The 23,121-nt window shown below is 40.3% G+C and overlaps 1 protein-coding gene across 2 annotated transcripts in view; it reads left to right on the top strand.

Moving 5' to 3' along the window:
• SLC38A1 (solute carrier family 38 member 1) overlaps nucleotides 1–23,121 on the top strand; it is a 68,868-nt gene that overhangs the window by 34,076 nt on the left and 11,671 nt on the right. For both annotated transcript variants that reach the window (XM_047868014.1, XM_047868013.1), the window contains exons 6-12: nucleotides 14,925–14,998; nucleotides 16,407–16,499; nucleotides 16,806–16,887; nucleotides 17,903–17,985; nucleotides 20,131–20,189; nucleotides 20,312–20,428; nucleotides 21,800–21,879. In XM_047868014.1, coding sequence (XP_047723970.1) covers nucleotides 14,925–14,998; nucleotides 16,407–16,499; nucleotides 16,806–16,887; nucleotides 17,903–17,985; nucleotides 20,131–20,189; nucleotides 20,312–20,428; nucleotides 21,800–21,879 — 588 coding nt within the window. The remainder of the gene's footprint in view (nucleotides 1–14,924; nucleotides 14,999–16,406; nucleotides 16,500–16,805; nucleotides 16,888–17,902; nucleotides 17,986–20,130; nucleotides 20,190–20,311; nucleotides 20,429–21,799; nucleotides 21,880–23,121) is intronic.

The raw sequence follows: 23,121 nt of genomic DNA, 5'->3' as shown, positions 1-23,121 counted from the left end.
TGACAAAGCAATAAATGCTTTATGTTTTCCCATAACTTCTTAGCAGGTGTTATTGTTTATTATTATTTTAATAATGTAGCCCTTAGGTATAAAACCACGAAAAAGGAGAATGTAATTCATGATACTTGTGAGAGCTCAATGATGTCATCATTTATTGTAAACAGTGCGTTTTTAAACCATCTGTTTGAAATATAATTCTAAAACAACATAACAATCTATGTAGACAATAGTTTAAATTTTATTATGGTTCATTACAACTCCAGACTTTTTTGAGTCTTGTTTTCTATTTTCTATGGCTGTAAGGATACAAAAGATAAATAGCTAAAAACACTTTGAAAAGTGGCACGCAAGAAGATTATGTACTGTTCCAACCGCATAGGGCTGCTATGAGAGAGTGTGTGGGTGTGTGGGTGTGGGTGTGTATGTTGTGAGTGTGTGTGTGAGGGAGAGAAAGAGACGAAGAGAGTACCAGTAATGTTAACACCTGGTATTCAGTAGCACTATATGGTAAGTATTTGCTGAAGTATTAATTAGGTAGTCACTAAATAACGGTTAACATTTATTGAACACTATTCTACTTGCCATATTATCTCATTTAATCTTCATCACCACTCAGAAGTATTAGCTCCATTTTACAGATGAAGTAACTGAGGCTTAATAACTACTTAGCAAGTTGGGGAACCAGGGTTCCATCCAGGCTTTCTTGACTCTAGAACCTGTGTGATCTAAAACTATATACTATAAAACTAAAACTATATACTGCTTGGGTGCCTGGCTGGCTTAGTTATTAAAGTGTCTGACTTTGGCTTAGGTCATGATATCATGGTTCATGAGTTCGAGCTCCACATTAGGCTCTCTCCTGTCAGCACAGAGCTTGCTTTGGACCCTCTGTCCTCCTCTTTCTCTGCACCCCCCTCTTCTCCTCGTGTGCTCTCTCTCTCTCTCTCTCTCTCAAAAATAAACATTAAAAAGAAAAAGGGACAAAACACTATACTGCCTTTTAGTGATGCCTCTTCCATAACCAAATTTGCATTATTACTGTACATCACAAGAGAAATTTTATTCTTATCAATAGATACTAGCAAGTTAATATTTTAGCTTTAAACTCACTTTGTATAGGAGGGCACTTGTTGTGATGAGCACTGGGTGTTATATGTAAGTAATGAATCACTAAATTCTACTCCTGAAACCAATACTATATGTTAACTAACTTGAATTTAAATAAAATCTTGGAAGAAAAAAAATAAAGTCATCTTGTATAATCTGTCAGTATTCCTGGATTATTTTACTGTTTCGAAAAGAACCATTGTAATGGAAATAGTTCTGCAATATCAAATGCACCAAATTGTAGATCAGCAGTGGTCAAGTTCCTGGTCACAGCCAGTAAAATATATGCCTAAAGTATATTATAAAACCAATATAACTTCTGAACTGCTTCATATTTGTCATATCTACACCTGACTTGGTCTCATGTGGCTATTTAAGATTCCCCACTGTCTTCATGAGCCATTGAATTTAATTCCTTCCAAAGATTTAAATTTTCTTCCTGAGAATTAAAACACAAGTACTAGCAATGTCAGATGATGCCAAGTCCATTATTAGGGAATTGCTTACATAATCATAGTAGTTCTATAAAATAAAATATTAGGCTACTATGTCAAAGAGTAAACTAGATTTATATGTACTGGTGTGGAAAAATTTCCCCGGAATATTATTATGTGAAAAAACCTGAATGCTGGGTGGAAGTGAGCAGAGAGGGAGACTGTATACATATATACCCTACAGACTAGTTGGGAGGGCACATAAGCAATCTGTGGACAGTGGATACTTCTGGAGAGTGACACGGGGTCTAGGGTGGAGCAGAAGTGCAAAGTTTACACTCTTTGTATTTTCTTTCTCTCTCTCTTTTTTTTTTAAAGTAAAGTTTATTTATCCTGTGAGAGACAGAGAGAATGCTAGTGGGGGAAGGGCACAGAGGGATGGAATCCCAAGCAGGCTCCAAGCTGTCAGCACAGAGCCTGATGCAGGGCTTGAACCCATGAACCATGAGATCATGACTGGAGCTGAAACCAAGATTTGGATTCTTAACCAGCTAAGACACCCAGATGCCCCTGTATTCTCTTTTCTACCATGTGTTTTTGGGGGACGAATCTAGTTGGAAAAAAACCTTGTGTTTTAGAGAACTTAAAACCAATGCAATAAGGCTTTTTTTCTTCCCTCTTGCCTACAGAAAACTTGAGGAAAAACAGATTTTCAGTGTTGATGTTTAGACCACGAGCGCGAGAATAAGCCGTTGGTGCTGTGCCACCCGTTCCAAACTATATTTTCAACCCCATCTCCCTTTAGATTGCCTCCCTTTCAGCTACACTAATCCCCTTCTTTTCTGTAAAGGTCACCTGCACTGTCCTCGTCACCTTGATTTTTTCACCTCCCTATTCCCGTGCCCGTCTCTACTGCTGAATGCCAATAGGCCTGTAAAGCCCAGTTGGATGCTATCTCCAAAAATGTTTTCCTGATCCTCCTACGTGCAGGGGAAGCTCTCCCTCTCTTGTGTTTCCAGTGTAATCTCTACCTTTCTAATTACAAGTATTACTTCCATTAATTAGGCATATATTTTACCTTCCCAATTGAACTCTGAGCCCTACAAGAGCAGGACTAATGTCTAATTCTTCCTTGTTCAAACATCCCCTCTGCCCCGACAAGATCTAGAATAGTTGCTTGCATATAAGATGATGCTCAATAAAGTTTCATTGAAATGAATGAATGAATGAATGAATGAATGAATATATAAGAATTAGATTTTGCAAAACAAAAAACAAGGCTTTAGGGCAAAACAAGGGCTCTCATAATTATTGCAGACTTATCAGAGGGAAAATATCAACCAAAACCCTTAGTTCACCCTCAAATTTGAAATGGGCTTTGGAGATATAATGATAATAACAAGGTTAGCACGGGACTCACCACAAGTGATTACTTGGTTACTTTCCTGGGATTGCCTCCTTCATGTGAAAATTCTAAATAGTTCAGAGGCTGTTAAATACTGTAAGAGGTTGGTATTGCGTTGCTAAAAGGGCATTTGTTGTTAAATTGCTACTTGCAAAAAGGACAGTAATTGTCATTTTTAGTTTACAGCAATTACCTTCACTTTGTGGTTGAGTGTTTGCCTCAATTGTAGGTGAATTCTCTCTGTCTATTTCTTAATATTTACCTTTGTGGAGCGTTTTTTTCATTATCCTTCCACCAAAAAGATGCAACATTGTATTACCTATAATTACAGTGTTTACAAACATACCAGTAAATAGCCATGCCAGTAAGGGTAAATCTAAAATATAAGGATCTCTGTAAACCAAGATCAGACTTCCAGGGGCCTTCGCCTACATAAAGGAAGACAGAAATGGAATTGGAACCAGAGACCCATCAGCACAGTGCCCTAAGTCCTGTTCATGTCTTACAGGTATTTCATCATTATTATCCTGTCACCAAAAATGGGCTTCTCCTGATATCAGGAGGCTTGCATAAGGCTTACATAAGTGCCTCAGCATAGCTCTGAAGTCTGCATCTTTTCCAGCAAATTCTATGAGTTCGGGTGAGATTGCAGCACAGCTTCACAAATATGTACTCTGCACGTTCAAGAACCGCCATTGCTTCGTTACTTTATGTAGATTCCCAAAAGTATGAATCACACTCGCCAAGAGGGTCACTTTGCTCTTAGCAGTAATGAAGATGGTCTGTGTGGCTATTTATCAGGTTCTTCCTTGTAAATGTTAAGTTGTCTTCCCCTGTGCGCTCCTAAGCCGGCAGTTCTTTGCCTCTTGAGGAGAGACGACGCTGGATCTTGTGATATAAAAATGATGCGATTAAAGAGGAAGTCAATAGGGAAGCCCTGCTCTTCCAGTGATCCTGGGAGGCCCATCCGTATAGTCACATTCATCTACCCTCTTGTCAATCAGTTACTTGTTTTTAAAATTCTTTGAGTTATAGTCACCGTTCCTTAGAAATGATCTGAAGAGAAAATTGTTGCCCTTCAGCTGGCAGGGAAAATCACTGGCATCAGAGCCTCTTGTTTGGGAATAATAATGCTGGAAGGGGAGAAGTGGCACATTCAGGCTTGCCAACATTTGAAATACATGTAGAAAGGACAGTGGCAGTGCCATTGAACTCTATTGAAATGCATTGGATTAAGAAGCTTTTCAGAAATAGGGAAATAGGAAAGTGGTTAATGTTGTGCTTAAAACGAGTGCCTCTTTTCTAAACGGAGAGCGTTGGCAAGCGTAGGAGAGGAGTCCCACCCATTGTTTTTAAAAGTTGAGCAGTTATGCTTAGTTGGTGAGTCATCTAAGATGTGTCTGATAAGGGGTTCCGAGAAGGCAGTTCTCGGGGCCCCAGAGAGGTGGGCGTGTGTGTGCAGCGCGCGGGCACAAGACATTGTGCGGAGAGTGGGCTCCGTCCTATTGATGCTGAGTTGCACCTGCTGTCGGGCAAGGACGAGGACCCAAGGAAAAGAGCATGGCCTCTATTTTGTAGCACTGTGTTTTTCGTAGCCTGCAAGAGGCAACTTAAGTGTACTCTCTAAGGTCTTACCGGTGTTAATACCTCCATGATGCACACGGCCTTTTCGTTCACTTTCCTGGGTTTCCCAGATGTGTATCCGCACTGCAGGTCAGCATAGTTCAGAAATTGGGATTTCCGAGTTAGCTTGAACTTTTACTATTCAGAGTGGTAGTTGGTTTAGTAGAGTGGAAAACCGCCCTGGTGTGGGCCAGTTAGTTTTGCCTTGTTCTATGACCACAAGCTTCACCTCACATCAGGTACCTCGTATCAGTGATCTATGTCTATACCCAGGGGTTGGCAAACTACAACATACTGACCAAAACCTCTTTTGACCTGCAGCCTCTTTTTTTTGCGTGGCTTGCTGACTGAGAATAGCTTTTACTTTTTTTAAGAGTTAGAAAAAAAAAGAAGCTAGTTATAAAGTATACGTGTGTCATGGGATCTTTAGAACAACCCCTAGTTATCATTCCTGTTTTATAGGTAAAGAAACTTAAGAACTCACGAGGCTAAGGAACTTGTTAGGATGACAGTGTGATTGGTGGTGGGGCTGGGGAGGGAGGGGAACAAGCCCCTGGTGTAGTCCTCTGAACTCTTCCATCTCTCCTTAAATGTGAATTGTTACCAAGGAAACAGAATAATGGGGGGGCACCCGGGGGGCTCAGTCTATTTTGGGTCTGACTCTTGACATCCCCTCAAGTCATGACTTCATGGTCATGGGATAGAGCCCCACATAGGGCTCTGCCCTGAATGTGGGGCCTGTTTGGGATTCTCTCTCTTTCTCTCTCTCTGCCCCTCATCTGCTCACTCCCACGTTACAGAATAAAGAAATAAACATTAAAAAAAAAAAGAGAGGGGGGCGCCTGAATGGCTCAGTAGGTTAAGCCTCCGACTTCGACTCAGGTCACGATCTTGCAGTTCATGGGTTTGAGCCCCATGTTGGGCTCTGTGCTGACAGCTCAGAGCCTGGAGCCTACTGGGGACTCTGTGTCTCCCTCTCACTGCCCTTCCCCCTCCCTCCCTCTGTCTGTCTCTCTCTCTCTCTCAAGTGAATAAACATTAAAAAAAAAAAAAGAGTAGGAAAGTATGAATGAAGCTCCAGATCCACCATTCCTGCTGGAGTGGAAGTCCAAAATACCCGCCCAAAACAGCACACACCTTTATTTAATGGTTATATGGCATTTTCTGTCACTCAGGAGATACATTTTAAGAATGTGATAAAGAGGGCATCACTTTGAAAAGTAAGGATCTAGGTTTGAGGGGAAAGGAAGCTAGTTATTCTTGTGGAGTGGAAGAAGAGGAAGGAGGACATGTCAAGTTATAAAGGGAGAGCTCATAAAACCCACAACCCCCTCTAAGGACTGGAGGCAAAAACAGGAAGTGGTGGTGGTGCACAGTTTTCTTTCTTACCAGTACAGCTTCCTCATTTAAAGTCAGACCTCCTCCTAAATTTTTTACCTCTTAAAGCACTAACTAAACCAACAAGTTCTATCTGCATACCTCTTTTCAATACTTCTTTTTTTTTTTTTTTAGGATTATACTAGATATTATTTGATTTGGTCATCAGTGAGACATATTTCTTTCATTAGACAAAACAAAATACTTAACCAGCAGTGAGGTTAGTTTAAGAGCAACTTTGCACCAATTTAGACTTACCTACAAGGAAATAAATGGAAGGAATTGTACAAAGAATTTATCCCTGCCTGTTCCTGGCTCAGCCTTTAAAAACCATCCCTTTCATTACCTAGTTTAATGTGTAAATATTACAAATAATTGCATGCTATCAGACCTGGTGTGCTGGTCCTCTGCTCCTTAGAATGTTAAAAGTCAATCAGGATCTAATGATAAAAAGTGCACTTTGGGATTGAATATTTACATTTTTGCTTCTTTTTCTTTTCTTTTCTTTTCTTTTCTTTTCTTTTCTTTTCTTTTCTTTTCTTTTTTCTTTCCTTCCTTCCTTCCTTCCTTCCTTCCTTCCTTCCTTCCTTCCTTTTCTTTTTCATGTTTATGTATTTAATTTGAGAGAGAGAGAGAGCAAAAGAGAGCACATGAGCAAGAAAGGAGCAAAGAGAGAGAGACAGGGAGAATCCCAATAGGCTCCATTCTGTTAGCCCAGTGCAGGGCTCGAACTCATGAACTGTGGGATCATGACCTGAGCTGAAAAAATCAAGAGTTGGATGCTTAACTGACTGAGCCACCCAGGCACCCCTCTGCTCCTTTAAAGTATTTTGTGAGCTCTTTAAATGAAATAGGGACAATATTAATGAATGACCTTGGGGGTTTAAACAAATGCAACTCTTCCCCCTCCCCCGCAAAAAAGTTTCGAATAATAATACTATCATTTGAAATATTTTTCATTTTAATACTATTACTGTAAAAGTAAGATAATCATTAAAGACCATTTTGAAAATACATAAAATAAATTAAGTGTAAAGAAATCACCTAGAGTCTCACTGTTAGAACAGGCTCTGGTAACATTGTGGCGTATTTCATTCCAAGTTTTTTTGTCTTTGCTTAGGTTTTACCGTTTTTTTTTTTTTTAATTTTTTTTTAACGTTTATTTATTTTTGAGACAGAGAGAGACAGAGCATGAATGGGGGAGGGGCAGGAGAGGGAGACACAGAATCCGAAACAGGCTCCAGGCTCTGAGCTGTCAGCCCAGAGCCTGACGCGGGGCTCGAACTCATGGACCGCGAGATCGTGACCTGAGCTGAAGTCGGACGCTTAACCGACTGAGCCACCCAGGCGCCCCAGGTTTTACCTTTTATACTCTCATTCTTCTGTGGACATTTGACTTTGGCAGACAATATAGCATAGTGGGTAAGGACTTTGGAATCAGACTATGAGGGTTTGGGGCTCTGATGCCAGCTGTGTGACCTTAGACAAATATTTACCCTCTCTGAACTTCGATTTCCTTATCCGTAAAGTAGTAATAGTACTACCCATAAGTGAAATATTTAATAAAAAAAGGGCTTAGTGTGGGCCTGGCATAGTGGAAATATGCTAAATTTATTATTGGTAATGATCAGTGAAGTGTTTTAGTAATTATATTAAGTCCCTATTAAAGTTCTAGGAAATGCATTTGTATACAAAAGATGATTTTGAATTTTCCAAAATATTTAAAATTTTCACTGAATTAGGGACTCAGACACCTCATTCTTCTCTCCTCACTTTCAGGGATGCCTCCTTCCATCTGGGCTCTCATTAAATAGACAATCCTTCCTCTTGTCTCCTTCTGCTGGCATGCACCACCCTACCTCTGCAGTTACCCGCCAGACATCCTACTACTGACCACAGCCCCCTCCAGTTCCAGGCTCCTCCCTTGGATATTGCCACTGTGCCTGTCCTCTACTGTCATGGAGAACCTCTGGACTGTGCTGCTTTTCCTGTCCCATGTGGCTGTCACAAGCCCTTCACTTGAAAACCCCTCTCTTTCCCACACGCTAAAATTCCCTTCTCCACTGGCTCTCTGTCACACTAGCTGGAAACCCCCTGAAACTGAGCTCTATCTAACCACACAGATGGGTAACACTTTCAATTCCTCCTCAATTGGGTTCTCCATGCTGCCCAACCCTTCCCTCATCCCCAGCTAGCGCTCTGCTCTCTGTGTTTTTAAATCCTTACTCACCTCATTTTGATACTTCCCTTCGGAGGAGTTGGCAGGGAGGGGATGGAAGAGTAGGGAGAGTTAGTGGAGATTAGAGATGAGGGAAAAGTGGAGAGGGGGAAGACAGGAAGGGGGAGACAGTTGGGAAAGGTAGGACCAAGGGAAGGGGTAGAAGAGAGTGAGGGAGAGACCAGTAATAAGGATAAGGACTGGAGAAAGATGGCAGGCCAGAAAACAATATGTTTCCTACAGTTTGTCCAATTCCCTTGTATTGGAGTTTTAAATTTTCTTGTAAGTATTCTGCCTCAACCAGCTTACATGTCTCTGAGTTTTGGAGAGAGGGGCTGTGGATTTGGCGGGAGATGATGGTAGGTAAAAGCAAGACTAATACTAAAGACTACTTTTCTTCCAGTGCTGGGAGTTTTTATATGGACTGTTCTAGCCATGAGGACAGTAAAAGTTTTAAGCTTTTTAAAAAAAATTAATTAATTTTGAGAGAGAGAGAGAGAGTGTGATCAGGGGAGGGGCAGAGAGAGCACGGTCAGTGCTCAGAGCACGATGTGGGGCTCGAACTCAAAAGGTGAGATCATGACCTGAGCCAGAATCAAGAGTCGGACGCTCAACCGACTGAGCCACCCAGGTGCCCCAAAAGTTTTATACTTTTAACCTGGTTTAGAAGAGGAAGAATTAAAAAGTGTGGTGAGCCTCAGATCCCTTTTGGAAGGAAAGAGACCTGGCTGGGGGGTGGGGTCGGGGGGAGAGGTCTGGCATTGAAAATCACTTAAAAATATACACGTTGGTCAAGTAAGTGATGCCCTAATGCCCTGAGGAAGTCGACCAGACCTTGCATTCACACTGAGAGCCAGTCAGTGTCCCACGGGAACAATAATGATTCAGCTGTAAATGCTTCCCTTCATTGCAGTCTCACCTGGACAGCCATGGGGTCCGTGTTACAGCTAATCACGTTGTGGTGCTGGCATGGCCCCTCACCCAGACAGTGTGGCAGGCGATGCGGCACCAGTTCAGCAGTTGTGAGAAACAGAAACGCTGAATGGTGTATGCCACAGGGCCAGAGCTTGCAGATTTAGATACGTGCTGGACCAGCAGCATCCGCAATACCTGGTAGCTTGGGAGAAATGCAGAATCTCAGGTCCCACCCCAGACCGACTGAGTTAGAACCTTCATTTTAACAAGATCCTAAGGAGATCTGTATAGAGCATTAAAGTCTGAGGACAGCTGCCTTAAACTTTGGCAAGGGAAGAGGACAGGGAGAGTAATGCGGGGAGAGTAATTGGGAAGGGTTCCCTTATGTTTTAAGAGGAGTGGGTGGGTCCTGGAGGAGTTGAAAGCGCTCACCTGCACGGCAGCCCCGAACACCCCCTTCTGCACACCCCCATCAGTGCTATTTCTGGATCCGCAGCAGTGACTGCTGCCTCATCTCCACCTCTTTCCAGGGCTCTGGTGCTGGGTGGGGAGTGTGTCATATGATTTCTTGTTATTCAGCTAGGCTTTTAAAAGATAATCTCATCATCCTTAAAGTGATGTGGCATTGGTCCTTTGTTTTGTTTTGTTTTAGGTATAGTTTATATACAACAAAATTTTCCAATTTAAAGGATAGGATTTGATAAGTTTGCCCAAATCCAGTTGTGAAATCACCACCACAGTCATGGGATAGAACATTTCAATTGCCTTGAATGTTTTGGTTCCGTTTATTCTCATGTTTTTCCATTTTCTAAGCATACAGTGCTTTAAGAAATGAAATTATTATAAGGTCACCCATGTAATCTTTGGGTAAGTTATGGAAGAACAAAGAATTACTGTCTTATCAATGTGATTCAAAACAATCAATAAATGTTTTTGAAATAGATGTTTAGATGTTACTGTTTAAGGTAGGAGTCAAAATTTTCTTGCACCAAATACAGTAAATATATCGTGGACCATGGAGAACGGTAGTATCGCCAGAGAACTAGAAACAGGCAAGTTTCATCCCAGCTTTCAGAAGTGGTAAAAAGTAGATCCCAAGTAATATTCTAGGGCAATTTATTAAATAGCTTGTTTATGTGCAAATACCGCAGAAAATATTGCTCCACAGAGGCCAGTAGTGTTTTCCTAAATAGTTGTGTTAAACTAGCTTCATCTTTTGAGACAACAGTGAACTAGTAGGTCACAGGACTGTCTTAGGCAAAGTGTATCTTGATTTTAGCAGGACATTTGGCATAATCTCACATGACTTACAAATGAGATTCTAATATTTTGTAAATGCACTTATTCTTAGCTGAGAGTGTGCTTCGTTTGGTATTGTATGTAAACAGGCAAAGAGGATAGGCCATGACTCCAAATTAAACTGTCATGGCCTGTCCAGTAATGGAGGAACACAATAAAGCAATGAAATAAAAATATTACTTGGGTGCTTGGGTAGAGGATGGATCATTGGGGCAAGAAACAGGAGACAGATAGAGACTACTGTAATTGCCCAGAAATTATGGGTGATAGTGACTTGGATTGGAGTAGTGGCCATGGAGATTGGGGGGAAAAAGCATATGGATTTAGGATATGTTTTGGAGGTAGAAGTGATAGGACATTTGCCAGTGAATTAGGTATGAGGGATAAGAGGGTAGATAAAAGATCAAGGGTGACTCCCAGGTTTCTGGCTTGAGCAGTTGACTGGATGGTGGGCCATTTTCTAGATGGTCTTGTTCTATTCAAAGTTGATACCAGTGACTTGGATGAAGGCAAATTCAAGATATGAAGCTTGATGAGGTAGTTGGCACATAAGGAGAAAGGACCAACGATTCTAAAAGGTGTCACAAGACTGGAAAGCTAAAATGTAGTGGAAATAAGTGCAGAGTCCTGCACTTAGCTTTCAAAAAAAGTACATAGGATAGAACCAGGAAGAGTAGCCTAATAGCAGTTTACAGCAGAAGCTCAAGAATGAAGAATGTGGCATGGCCACCATAAAAACAAACACTGAAATAGGTTGCCTTAAAGAAAGCACGATGTCCAACTCAAGTTAATAATCTTAACATGCTTTGTACTGTTGGGCCTGAAACTGAGGTGACAGCATTGTGCTTTTCTTGGCATACAGCCATTAAAAAGTACAGTGGAGGAACTGGACCATGACTGAGATGTAGAGCCTGAGCACTCCATCACAGGACAAAAGCTGGAAGAACTGGAGAGGTTTGGGTCAAAGGGTACAGTCTTAAAATGAGTGCCCATCAGATGGACCGTTTGGTGGGAGAGGGTTTCAGGCAGATTCAGGTAGGTTTACAGGATGAAATGAGGACCCAAGGGTAGAAAATAGTAGCGGTAGTTTCAGCTCAGCCTCAGTTCCCGTGCATGGCACTTTCCAGAAACACGATGGGTTGCATATGTGTCCCCGGTAAGATAACTCTATAGATCTGGATGTCTGTGTGTTGGATGGAGCATAGATGTTTCCTGTGCTGGGTGCAAAGCTGGACAGGGTGGCCTCTAAGCTGTCTCCCTGATCCAGGAGTCTAGAATTGTTTCCTAACAGGCCTCTTTCTTCTCAGGGGACACAAACTCTCTGAGGATGTCCCCACACCATACATATCTTCAAAGTGTTAATGACACAAGGGTTCTCAGAAGTTCCTGACCACATTTTTAACAAGAGAACTCTCCTGACACTGTTTCCCCAGTGCCCATGTCCAGCCAGTCACATGTTCTGAATCCCCTTCTCTTCAAGGCTAAACATAAGACTGAAATATCAACATTGACAGCTCAGTTACTATTGCTGAGGTTTAGTTCCCACCGGAACACCTTTTTCAGCATGCAGCTTTTGCCATAACCATGTTAAAACTTTTGGTCAATATGAGAAGTGTGTCTAGATATCCACATGAGACGAAAACAATGCATCACATGTTCCTCTCAGAACACGAATTCCAGCTTATATTTCTCTTCCAACAAACCACAACTGTATACAAATATCTAACTGGACAAACAGAGGCACAATCACAATGCTCAAGACAGGAGAAATGTTCAAATAAGTCATTACATTCTCTCCCAACTCATTCTTCCTACTCTTGTTGATGTTATGTTTTGTGTCTTTGACATCTCTGGATCCCCTTACACTATTCTAGGATCTATGACAGCCAATTATACAACTTAGTGTTTCTAAGAATCTAGACAAGAAGGTGTCCTTCTCTAAATTTTAATTCTGTGAATACCACCAGATTCTCTTACAGCCTAAAGCAGTCTTAACATTTTACATACAGAATTTGTCTCTTATGACCTGATAGAAAAAGGGTTTTGTTTTATGTTAGTTTTCAGTTTTCGAAGGGAAGATTTATATTTTGGGAGGAATGGAGAAGATAGTCTTAGAGACTGGGTGGTTAAAGGCAGAGGTTGTCAGGCTCTTACTACAGGTCCTTTTGTGGGGGTGCAATGCTATGTCTCTTAAACATGGGAGTGGGAGGGTCGTTTCCTTCACCATGGGAGGACCTCGCTGTGCTGCTGTTCAGTGTGGGGAAAAAAATAGGTGAACTCCCTGCTAATATCTTCCCTGACCAACACTTTTCTCCCACTTGCAAAAGAAAAAGAGGTGATAGGAGTTTATGAAGAAATCCTTTTCTTCTTGCCAAGGGCCACAGGCCAGCCGAGCATCACCTACAAAGAGATTCAACCAAGTAGAACATGTTAAGAGGCAACCATGTGTGAGAACCATGTGGTCCCAGGGGCTACTTAGCTGAGTAACCGATGTTTCCTGATAATGTTTCTTTTGCTAATAAATACCCAGTTCTTCTCGGCTTAGGGCCTTTGGTTAATCATTATGTAGACGTTGGTAAGTCTCTCGCCTGCTAGGCACATAGTTCCTGCAAGGCCATGCTCTTTACTCATTAGCCTGGGGCTCAGTGGCAATATCCCCTCTCCTCCCCAGGTCAGTTGCGGGAGAACAGACTCAATGGGGGACATGTCGGTCACTCCATGGCGATTCCTAAAATGACATCTATCCTGTCCCCAACTGGAAGTCCATGCTATTCTGTGTCACACAGAATTTCTCTGTGGCTTGTTGCATGCTCATGTAGGAGTTGCCAGTGTGTGTTCAGTGTCCCAAAAAGTATGAGTGAGCTCTGAGTGAATTTCATAGCTTGCTTCTTTAAAATAAATATTGTTTATCTCTTCAAGATGAAAGAAAAGTCATACCACAATTGTGTCCTATATCTTCCTATCTGACAGAGTATATAAAATCATGTTCCATTACCATATCTCAAAACTACTGGATTGGTTAATAAATGCTTGCTCTCAGTTTCTTGAGAAACTATCTATTTCTCGAGTCCCTCAGCCAGAATAGATAATAAGGGACTTACCCTCTTAATCACCCTCCTACTCAAGGATCTTAGCTAGGTCAATCTGTGTCTGAATGCACTTTCTTACAATCCTATCTTAACCTAAATTCCCCTTTTTATTAGCTGGTCAGTTTGGTCTTCACCCAAAGTGTTAGGTTTTTCTATTATTTCTCCCAGTGTTTTGTTTTACCTCTACTGAGCTCTGTCCCTCTTTTATGTTTTGTGGCCAATCTCTGGCATTCCATCTACTTTGCAGTTAACCATTCTGTAGTCCCCACTTATCTCCTGATGGCCACACTGCACACAAGAGAAGCAAACTGCCATGAGAGATATAAGACAAGAGAGAGCCACAGAGCTGTCTTTCTGCCTGGGGCAAGGGAAGGCACCCAAGGAGGTGACATCTGAGCTGGGCCCAAGGGCAGTGGTTCAGAGGGTGTGCAAGGTGGGGGAAGGGTTGGGAAGAGAGAGCCCACACATGATGTGCCAAGTACCTCTCAATGGCACTTGCTAGAAAAATCATTGCCTTAATTACTCAAACGTTGAATCAACTGCAGTAACGTATTGTTCTAAGGTTATATTTCCCTACCTCAGAAAAGTGACTGGTTTCACTACGGGGACTAGAATTTTTTTTCTTTTTAGTAAATAGGCTTTATTTTCAATTACTAAATATGAACCAAATGATTCAGAAATAATCTGTGTAATCTCCTGCATCATTTTAACTGTGCTTTTTCTTGAGGAGGGTTTGATAATGAGCCGGATGTACTAAAACAAAAACATGAGGTCGTCATTCAAAAAAGTCTTTTTATTTTTCTTATCAAAGTTTTCCTATCAGTTAAAAGAAGTGCTTTTTCTTTAAGAGTAAGGTACCAGGTGCAAAAAACAGTGGATTATCTTTGTGGTCTAGTGTATAGATTCAAAAGTAGCCACAGAGTAATTAGAGTAATTAGATGAAAAGTACCTTAGACATCACTGAGCCTGTGTCTATGCTATAGGTAAGGAATCTAGGGATGGGAGAAATTGAGCAAGTTGCCTAAAGTCACATGGTCATTGACCTAAGAGTCACAAAAGCCTTTTCTTCAGCCCCCACCCTCACCCTATCCCCTCACCCCTTCCTCACACTTTCTCACTCGGATGTAAGGGAAAGTGCATCATAGACCATAAAAGCTATCTTTCATAATATTGTTTGAAAGTCATCTCAACTGAAATGACCTCAGAGCGCTATTTAGACTTTGAATTATGTAGGGGATTTGCACTGTTAGGGCTACTCTGATTCTAAATAGCAGTTCTTTATTGGGTAGAACATTTTTATTCAGGATTTTAAAGAGGGCATGAGTAATAGTTCCCAAAATTTGGGTGCTACTAACGAATAGTGTTAACAATATAAACAAGCCTTTGCCCTTCTAAAAAATGTAAGGTCAGAGTATGTTCTTTTCTAGTTATTACAAGACTTATTTTCTTTGCTTTAGGATACTTTTGACTTCTGTGACACTGCTGTCTATATATTCAATAAACCTTCTTTTGATCTGTTCAAAGGAAACAGGTAAGCTGATAATACGTCTATTTTGTGAAAGCCAGGGTACTGTGAACAAATGATACCCTCCCAGTTCAGCCACTGATTATTGAAGAGCACTTTGGCCTACAGTCACTTGAAAACCTCTAGTGGTATTTACCCAGAGAAATAGATACAGCACCATAGAAATTAAATTGTCATGAACATTGAGAAAATAGCGTTGCCATTTAAAGTGAACCCTCAATTATACCTGTTTTTCTAGTTTAAGATGACTCCATGTGAAAGGCTTCAGTTTTTCCTTAGTTCTTTGTAAATTCAGAACAAGGATCCCATGTTTTGATATTATAACCTTCACGATTTTAAAAGTAAACAGAGCTTTCATTCTTTTTTTGTGTATATTCCAAGGAGAAAATGTTACTCCCAAGGCAACGTGGGAGTGAGGGTACTGTGGAAAGGCTCCAAGTTCTGGGCAATGTCCTACCTGAAGTGTTTATTTTCTATTCCTGGGACGAATGGATTCTGTTTGTAATACTCTGACTTTTACATTGGCTAAAACCACATTGGCCAGCTATTATTGTACATAGACGGCTCCATTTAACTGGGACATTTTGTAATAGATGGAGGATCTACCATTGTCTAGTTTAAACACCAGTCTTATGAAGGATTAAACAAAGGTTTAATTATAGTCTGACCCATATTGCTTTCTGTAAACATTTTGAAAACATGAGCTGAACCGTCATAAAGAAATATAAACATGTTTTTTTAATGAATGGTTTAACAGTTTAGTATTTACTGAGATGAGCCAGTTGAACACTTTAGGATTTTGCTGTAGCCAAATTATTCTTTTGACAGATTTATCTATTGGTCTCTTTTGTGAGTGGCATATCTTTGAAGTAAATTTTACAAATGATCAAAATTCTGGTGTTGACTATTATGTTTCTAAGTTTGTTACTCTATTTAGGACACATGAGGCATTCATGGAATATTATTAAGATAATTCCTTGTTAGCCTAATCAGTTCATGTAATTAATTCAAAAGGAAACTTTCATCCCAGTCATCAGGATTTTTATTTTTAAATCAAATCTTTATTTTAATGATATGCACCAAACCTGAGAATGAGGTCAGAGTAGGAATTTCCCCCCAGTAAAGTAGGAAGACTCTTTGAGATAGTCAAAAATAAGCCTTACGACCTAACAATTTAATTGGAATGCTTTTGTAGCCAACCTGAAAAAGGAGAAATAGTGGTCATGTCTGACATTTTAAAATGTCAAGAGGTTGCAACACCTTAACCCTTGCAAAGCCATAAAGGCCATTTGTGTAATTTTGAGAAAGACACAGAATAACTTGGGGAATAGTCAATAGAACGATGAAATCTTGGCTTTCTTTAGCTTTTAGAACGCTGTCATTTCTTGTGTCCTCAACTATGATTTTTAAATAGGCTGCATGGTTTATGAGAAGCTGGGAGAACAGGTCTTTGGCACCACAGGGAAGCTCGTAATCTTCGGAGCCACCTCTCTACAGAACACTGGAGGTAAAAAGAACTCGCTTTTCTATACATAACTTTGAAGTATGTGAATATTATTATCTTTTCTAATTCTGGTGGTTGGGTGGCCACATGAATTTTAACAAAATGGAAGCAGTGTCCTTCTCATTGCTTAAATGGCACATGGAAAGTGAAGCAGAGAGAGCACTTACTCAAAACCAAGTATACTGAGTATCTAAAACTGTCTTTGTGTCCTATTGAAGGTCAGTGTAAGAACAGGCTGTTAGCCTTTAATGCAGCCTGCAACGTGAGCCTTAGTATCTCCTTTCTAAAAATGTTCTCATCTTCCTCTAGCAATGCTGAGCTACCTCTTCATCGTAAAAAATGAACTACCCTCTGCCATAAAGTTTCTGATGGGAAAGGAAGAGGCATTTTCGTAAGTTTCGGACCATTTTTTTCCCTTTGTGAGATAACTAAAATATTTTTAACTTAAATGTGGACTGACCAAAGTTTGTGTCTTCTGAAAACCGCAGAAACCCTAGCTTTCCCTAGGTTGTTTTTCTCTTTCTTCCTAGCTCCAACAAATTTCCCTGGGGTTATGTAAATGAAAGAAGCAGGGAAAGCTATTTGAATATGAACATTTAAAAGGTAGATTTATCTGTCATGCTGCAAACAATAGATGCTACATCTCCCCAAGCGCCTAAAATCTATGTCTGGTTTCTAGAAAATAGAACAGATAGGGAGTATTTTTAACACAGAAGTATATTTAACACAGAAGTGGAACATGCAACAACATGAAGACCCTAGTCTCTGTCTTGGAGAGCGAAATTTACATGAGCCAACTGGAAAACGCTACAGCTGCACCTGACATATCCCTTGTTTTGACTTCCTCTTTGACTGCTCTTGTTAGTCTTAGTTTCTCTGTTTTCTTTCAAGGGAGAATCCTAGAAGCCAGAGTTCCTAGTGGTGTAGCACCAGGGCTCAAGGTCAAGTACAAGAGATTAGGGAGAAAGCAATGCCTACCTGTGGTGACTTGTTTTTCAATGGTATTAGCCAAACACAACAAAAAGGAACTTCTCCTTAAATAATTGATCAGACATGTTGTAATCTGACTGAATGCAGTGTATGCATTCAGCTTTGAAACCAGGTAAATAATTCAAAGGAATGCCACAGTTAGCGGATGGGGGGACGGGAAATAATCCCTTTCTTCCATCACTTGGGAGAGACTGTAGTAAACAGGAGTGGTTGGTTGGGTTATAGTGTTTGGGTAAGCCTGAATAATGATAGAAATTCATGGTAAAAATTAATAACAGCAAAAAATAGCAAAATAATAATAGCAATAATAGAAAATAATGATAGCAAAAAATTAGTAAAATTGTGAAATGTTACATTTGAGAAAAAATAATACTTTCTAAGAAAATATGACCCAACCACTTAAACGCCTTTTTCAGAGCCTGGTATGTGGATGGCCGTGTTTTGGTGGTGGTAGTTACCTTTGGCATAATCCTCCCTCTGTGTCTCTTGAAGAACTTAGGTAAGGAAAGATCTTGCTTTTATCATAGTCTCTACAGTGCCCAACCCAGATGAATCAGAAACCTAATACAAATGAACAACTTTGCCCTCTACTTTCCCTTGTAGGGTCAAGATTAAGTGAGTGATAAATTACAAGTATTAATCAGGCTTTACTTTAATATGAGATAAAAACACTGGTCAATATGTGACCTCCTCAGCAATCCCTCTACCAGGCTGTGGAGGGAAAAGGGAGGTTCTGGGGTCAGGAACACACACAGTGCTATGTCCAATAGCATAACCTACAGGCTCCTCTGAGAAAAGTTCCAAAAATGGAATTCTCCTTACACAAGATCTTATATATCCTGATAATTTAGATACGTAGATTTTAAAATCTGTTATCAAGGGGCGCCTGGGTGGCTCAGTCGGTTAAGCGTCCAACTTCAGCTCAGGTCACGATCTCGCGGTCCGTGAGTTCGAGCCCCGCGTCGGGCTCTGGGCTGACGGCTCAGAGCCTGGAGCCTGCTTCCGATTCTGTGTCTCCCTCTCTCTCTGCCCCTCCCCTGTTCATGCTCTGTCTCTCTCTCTGTCTCAAAAATAAATAAACGTTAAAAAAAAATTTTTAAGAAAAAAAAATCTGTTATCAAGACAGAAAGTTGCTTATATTTATCCCCAAAAGTATTATGAATCACTCTTAAATTATCAGTCTAACCATTTTCAATTATTTGCTTTACTGAGGAGGAAGGGAGAAGTGAAGTCAAACTCAATAGATAATCACTAAGTCCCATCCATTTGGTTCTGACATTTTTTTGTGTGTATTCAGAGACAAACGTGCCTGATGTTATGGGAATTTTACACATTGAGTAATGTGGCCAAACTGCTATCCAATCCAAAATGCATTTCCTTTAATTCTGGGCTAACTCAAGGCAGACATTTACCTTTAAAAACATTTTCTTTTTAATGTTTATATTTATTTTTGAGAAAGACAGAGTGTGAGCAGGGCAGGGGCAGATAGAGAGGGAGACACAGAATCTGAAGCAGGCTCCAGGCTCCGAACTGTCAGCACAGAGCCCGACGCGGGGCTCAAACCCACGAACTGTGAAATCGTAACCTGAGCCAAAGTCGACATGCAACCGACTGAGCCACCCAGGCACCCCTCAAGGCAGACATTTTTAGATTAACGTTCTTCCCCAAATGATTGCTAACCATAGTGTTTTGTATGAAAAATATCAAGCCTCTGTAGCTGTTCTGTAAAATCTATAAATAGATATTTCTCTCTCTTTTTTAATGTTTTTATTTGTTGTGAGAGAGAGAGAGAGAGAGATTGAGAACGCAAGCCAGAGAGGGGCAGAAAGAGAGGAGAAAGAATCCCAATCTGCTGATAGCGCGGAGCCCACTGCAGGGCTCGATCTCATGAACTGTGAGATCATGACCAGAGCCAAAATTGAGAGTTGGACGCTTAACCACTTGACCACCCAGGTGCCCCTATAAATAGGTATATTTCTTAAAAAGTGACTTAATTTTCTGGTTTTGAGGTCTGTGTTTTGGCTTGTCTATGTATATACACATAGCTCTTTGCAGTTTAAGGAGGGAAGGCCTCTTCTTCTCCAGGGATAAGAATAGCGCATCCTCCCAGAAACAACTTAACTCTGCCCATGTGGAGGTTATAGGGGTTGGGGGATTCCAAGGCAGCCAGTGTGAAGATCCCCAGATGCTCAGTTTATTCCTAGAAATCACTTCATCTCCTCTGTGCATCCCCCTCATCAGAGAAGAGAAGCATTATAGCTGATATTCAGTACGTGCACAATAGGTGCATAGTAAAGAACTATTGAGTAGATCAGAGTCAAAGAGTAAATGGATTTGGCAATAGGAATCCATCAGAGTATAGCAAAAGAGAGCAATGGCCACATTTGGGAGTCTCTTTTTCCCTAGATCTGGGAATCTGCGTTGTCTGGTGTTATCAGCGAAAACTGGAATCAGAACATTAATATGATGTTTTTATTTAAAGTCACCATTATATTGCCAAATCAAGTAGCACTCTCAAGTAATAAGTCTTATATTTACATAAGCATATTTGTATATTATTGGAACTATGCTTGAAATGATGCATTGGAGGAAACAAGGTGATGTGTGAAATAATAACGATAAATTTTTTCAACTTTTCTTTTAGGGTATCTTGGCTATACCAGTGGCTTTTCTTTGAGCTGTATGGTTTTTTTCCTAATAGTGGTAAGTGCTGACGAAAATGGTTGGCTTGGTTTTGCCATAGTACAAGGCCACACAGCAATTTTTCATTGTTTGGCTTTATTTGATAAAGTCTATATTGTTTTTCCCATATTTCTTAATACCAGGTTATCTACAAGAAATTTCAAATTCCCTGCATTGTTCCAGAGCTAAATTCAACAACAAGTGCTAATTTAACCAATCCTGACATGTGTACACCAAAATATGTTACCTTCAATTCAAAGGTAAGTTTCCCTATCTTTTAAATATAATAAAGAGCATTTTATTGAGGGAATTATATTTTTCATATTTGTAGTTAAATTGCCTTGATGAGAATATTCATTCTCGATAGAACAGCATACCAGTACTTCCAAATTCCCACAATCGAGACACCTTTGGGAAATAGACAAATATTATATTTCATGCTCCATCTTGTCCAGTTTACACATAGGGCAACTTTAAGCTTTCTCTGCGAAAATCTCTCTCTGGATAATTGTCTCAGCTCCTCTCTTGCTTGTAGATCTTTAAAAATGATAAATAACATCTTTAGCCCACTGCGCCTTATCTGCTGGTGGCAGAAGTACAGATACCACCACAAACTGGCGCTTAAGAAACTTGCATACTGTTGAGATATTGTTAATAGTGTGGGGAACAGTGGACTATAGAACCAGTCAGGCTCGGGTCTAAATCCTTAGGCAAGTTACCAAACCCTGTGAAAAACAGGATTCTGTTCTGTATCTTACGGGATTTTTTAGAATGTGCCTGGTTTAGTGCTCGGGCAGAATTGGAGCATGATATATTGTTACTTTTCTTCCTTCTTTTTGCATAAGAAGTCTCACTGAGTTTGAGTTTTAAAAAGTCTTATCTAAGAAAACTAAATAGATCTCTCTCTCTCAACTCTAATGATACAGCCAAAGTAGTGAATGTGGAAGTAGTTTTCTTTTTAGAGCCATCTTTTATGTCTGATTGACACGCCCTATAAAGCAAAGAGCAGTGAAATAGAGGCGGAAGTCCTGGGCATGTCACCTAACCTGTTGGAGGGAGTAAGGAGAAAAGCAGTGGTCTGTCTACTAATCAGTATGGTTGTAGAGACTCAGTGAAATAACGTAAGAAACATGCTGTGTGACCAGCCAGCACGATGCTATGCCTGAAGTAGGTGAAATATGCTATAGGTGAGGTGAACCTTGAACCCCTCTGTGCCAAGTGCCTAATGTCTCCAGCTAGATAAGACCTCTTAGAAAAGCTGCTTCTATTTTAGAGATCAAAGCCCTCCTAATAACCAAATAATCCGGGGATTCTGAAGAGCTATCAGACAAAAAGACAGCTCAGAAAGGGGCATCTGGGTGGCTCAGTCTGTTAGACATCCGACTTGGGCTCAGGTCATGATTTCACGATTCATGGGTTCGAGCCCCGGGTCGGGTTCTGTGCTGACAGCTCAGAGCCTGGATCCTGCTTCAGATTCTGTGTCTCCCTCTCTCTCTGCCCCTCTCCAACCCACTCTCTGTCTGTCTCTCAAAAATAACTAAACGTATTAATAATAATAAAAAATACTGGAGCTGAATAATGTTTATGGTAAGAATGCTTTTTCTTAATGTTTATTTCTCTCTTCCCAATAGACCGTGTATGCTTTGCCAACCATTGCGTTTGCTTTTGTCTGTCACCCATCAGTCCTGCCGATTTACAGTGAACTTAAAGAGTAAGAGATTTTTTTTCTCCCCTTAATAATTTTTCTCCCCATAATCTCCCTCATTAATGGGAAAATCCTATATTGAAATAAATAGACTTGTATAATGAACCCCACAGACTCATCACCCAGCTTCAGCATTTACTTTCTCACATTCTTGAGCAAGTAGTATATTTAAAAAAAAAAAAAAAAGAGCAAGAAACATCAGAAAGCTGCAGCATATTTTGACCATAAATATATAAAGCGGCCAAGTGTGTGGACTTTTTTGTTAAATTGATTTTTCAGATACTGTGTTACTTAGGCGAGTTCAAGTATTTGTGTTGCTTTACGTAACTTATGCTTATTTTATAAGTGTATAATAATAATCAGGTTGCAAAATGCGCTGTGTCTGATTTGCCTCTTGGTTTAGATGGAAAAGGCTGCTCAATCAGGCAGAAAGAAATTAATGTTAAGGCCACAAACTGGACAAAAGTATATTATTATTCATTTTAAACTCTTAAGATGATTCTATAGATACGTTTTTGATTGCTGTTCTTGAGAAAATTAAAGTCCTGCTTATAAATTCCATCCTGGGTTCTCTTTTTAGCCCACTGTCAGCAGACTTTCCATACAAAAATAGTCATCATGGCATAGTCTTAAGCTCAGCAAATGTATACAATATAGCTGTCTATTTCCATTTTGAAACAAAAATAAAATAGATGTCATTTAGCATTGATTCACTCAGGACTCTTTCATATTTAATTGATATATGGGTAAATTTTGAAATACCTACAGCTACCTATGTGTACATCAGTCATAATGTACATCGATCATACTTTATGATCCTATACTTAGGGTATTTACATATGTCTTTAACATCTTTTAAATTTAATAGTCCAGCTTTTCATTTGTAATTTTCTGATGTGTGTAATTCTCAATTTTTCTTGTTTGCCGTATTTCCTGTTACGACACAAACAAAAGTTAGGACTGTCGTGGTCTCTTATTGAGCACAAGTCTTGTAGATTAATTATTTGGGCCATTAAAGCAACTTACAGGTTTGTCCAAACTCTCAGGGTAAACTTGACCTAAGAGTTAGGAGCCCTTCATCATCGTATCCATGACCACTTGTGTACTAATCGCTCTGGAAACGGAGACTTTCTGGTGCATCCCTGGGCTATTCAGTGGGAAAAAAGGAACCTAAACTGCAGCTTTAGCAACAGAACACCTGAGGTCAAGTTCCAGCTTTGCCCCTGATCTCTGGGGCTGGGAGAACAG

Source organism: Prionailurus viverrinus, chromosome B4 (genome assembly GCF_022837055.1).
Source record: "Prionailurus viverrinus isolate Anna chromosome B4, UM_Priviv_1.0, whole genome shotgun sequence".
Classification (NCBI taxonomy): domain Eukaryota; kingdom Metazoa; phylum Chordata; class Mammalia; order Carnivora; family Felidae; genus Prionailurus; species Prionailurus viverrinus.
This window is presented reverse-complemented; position numbering and strand designations above follow the sequence as displayed.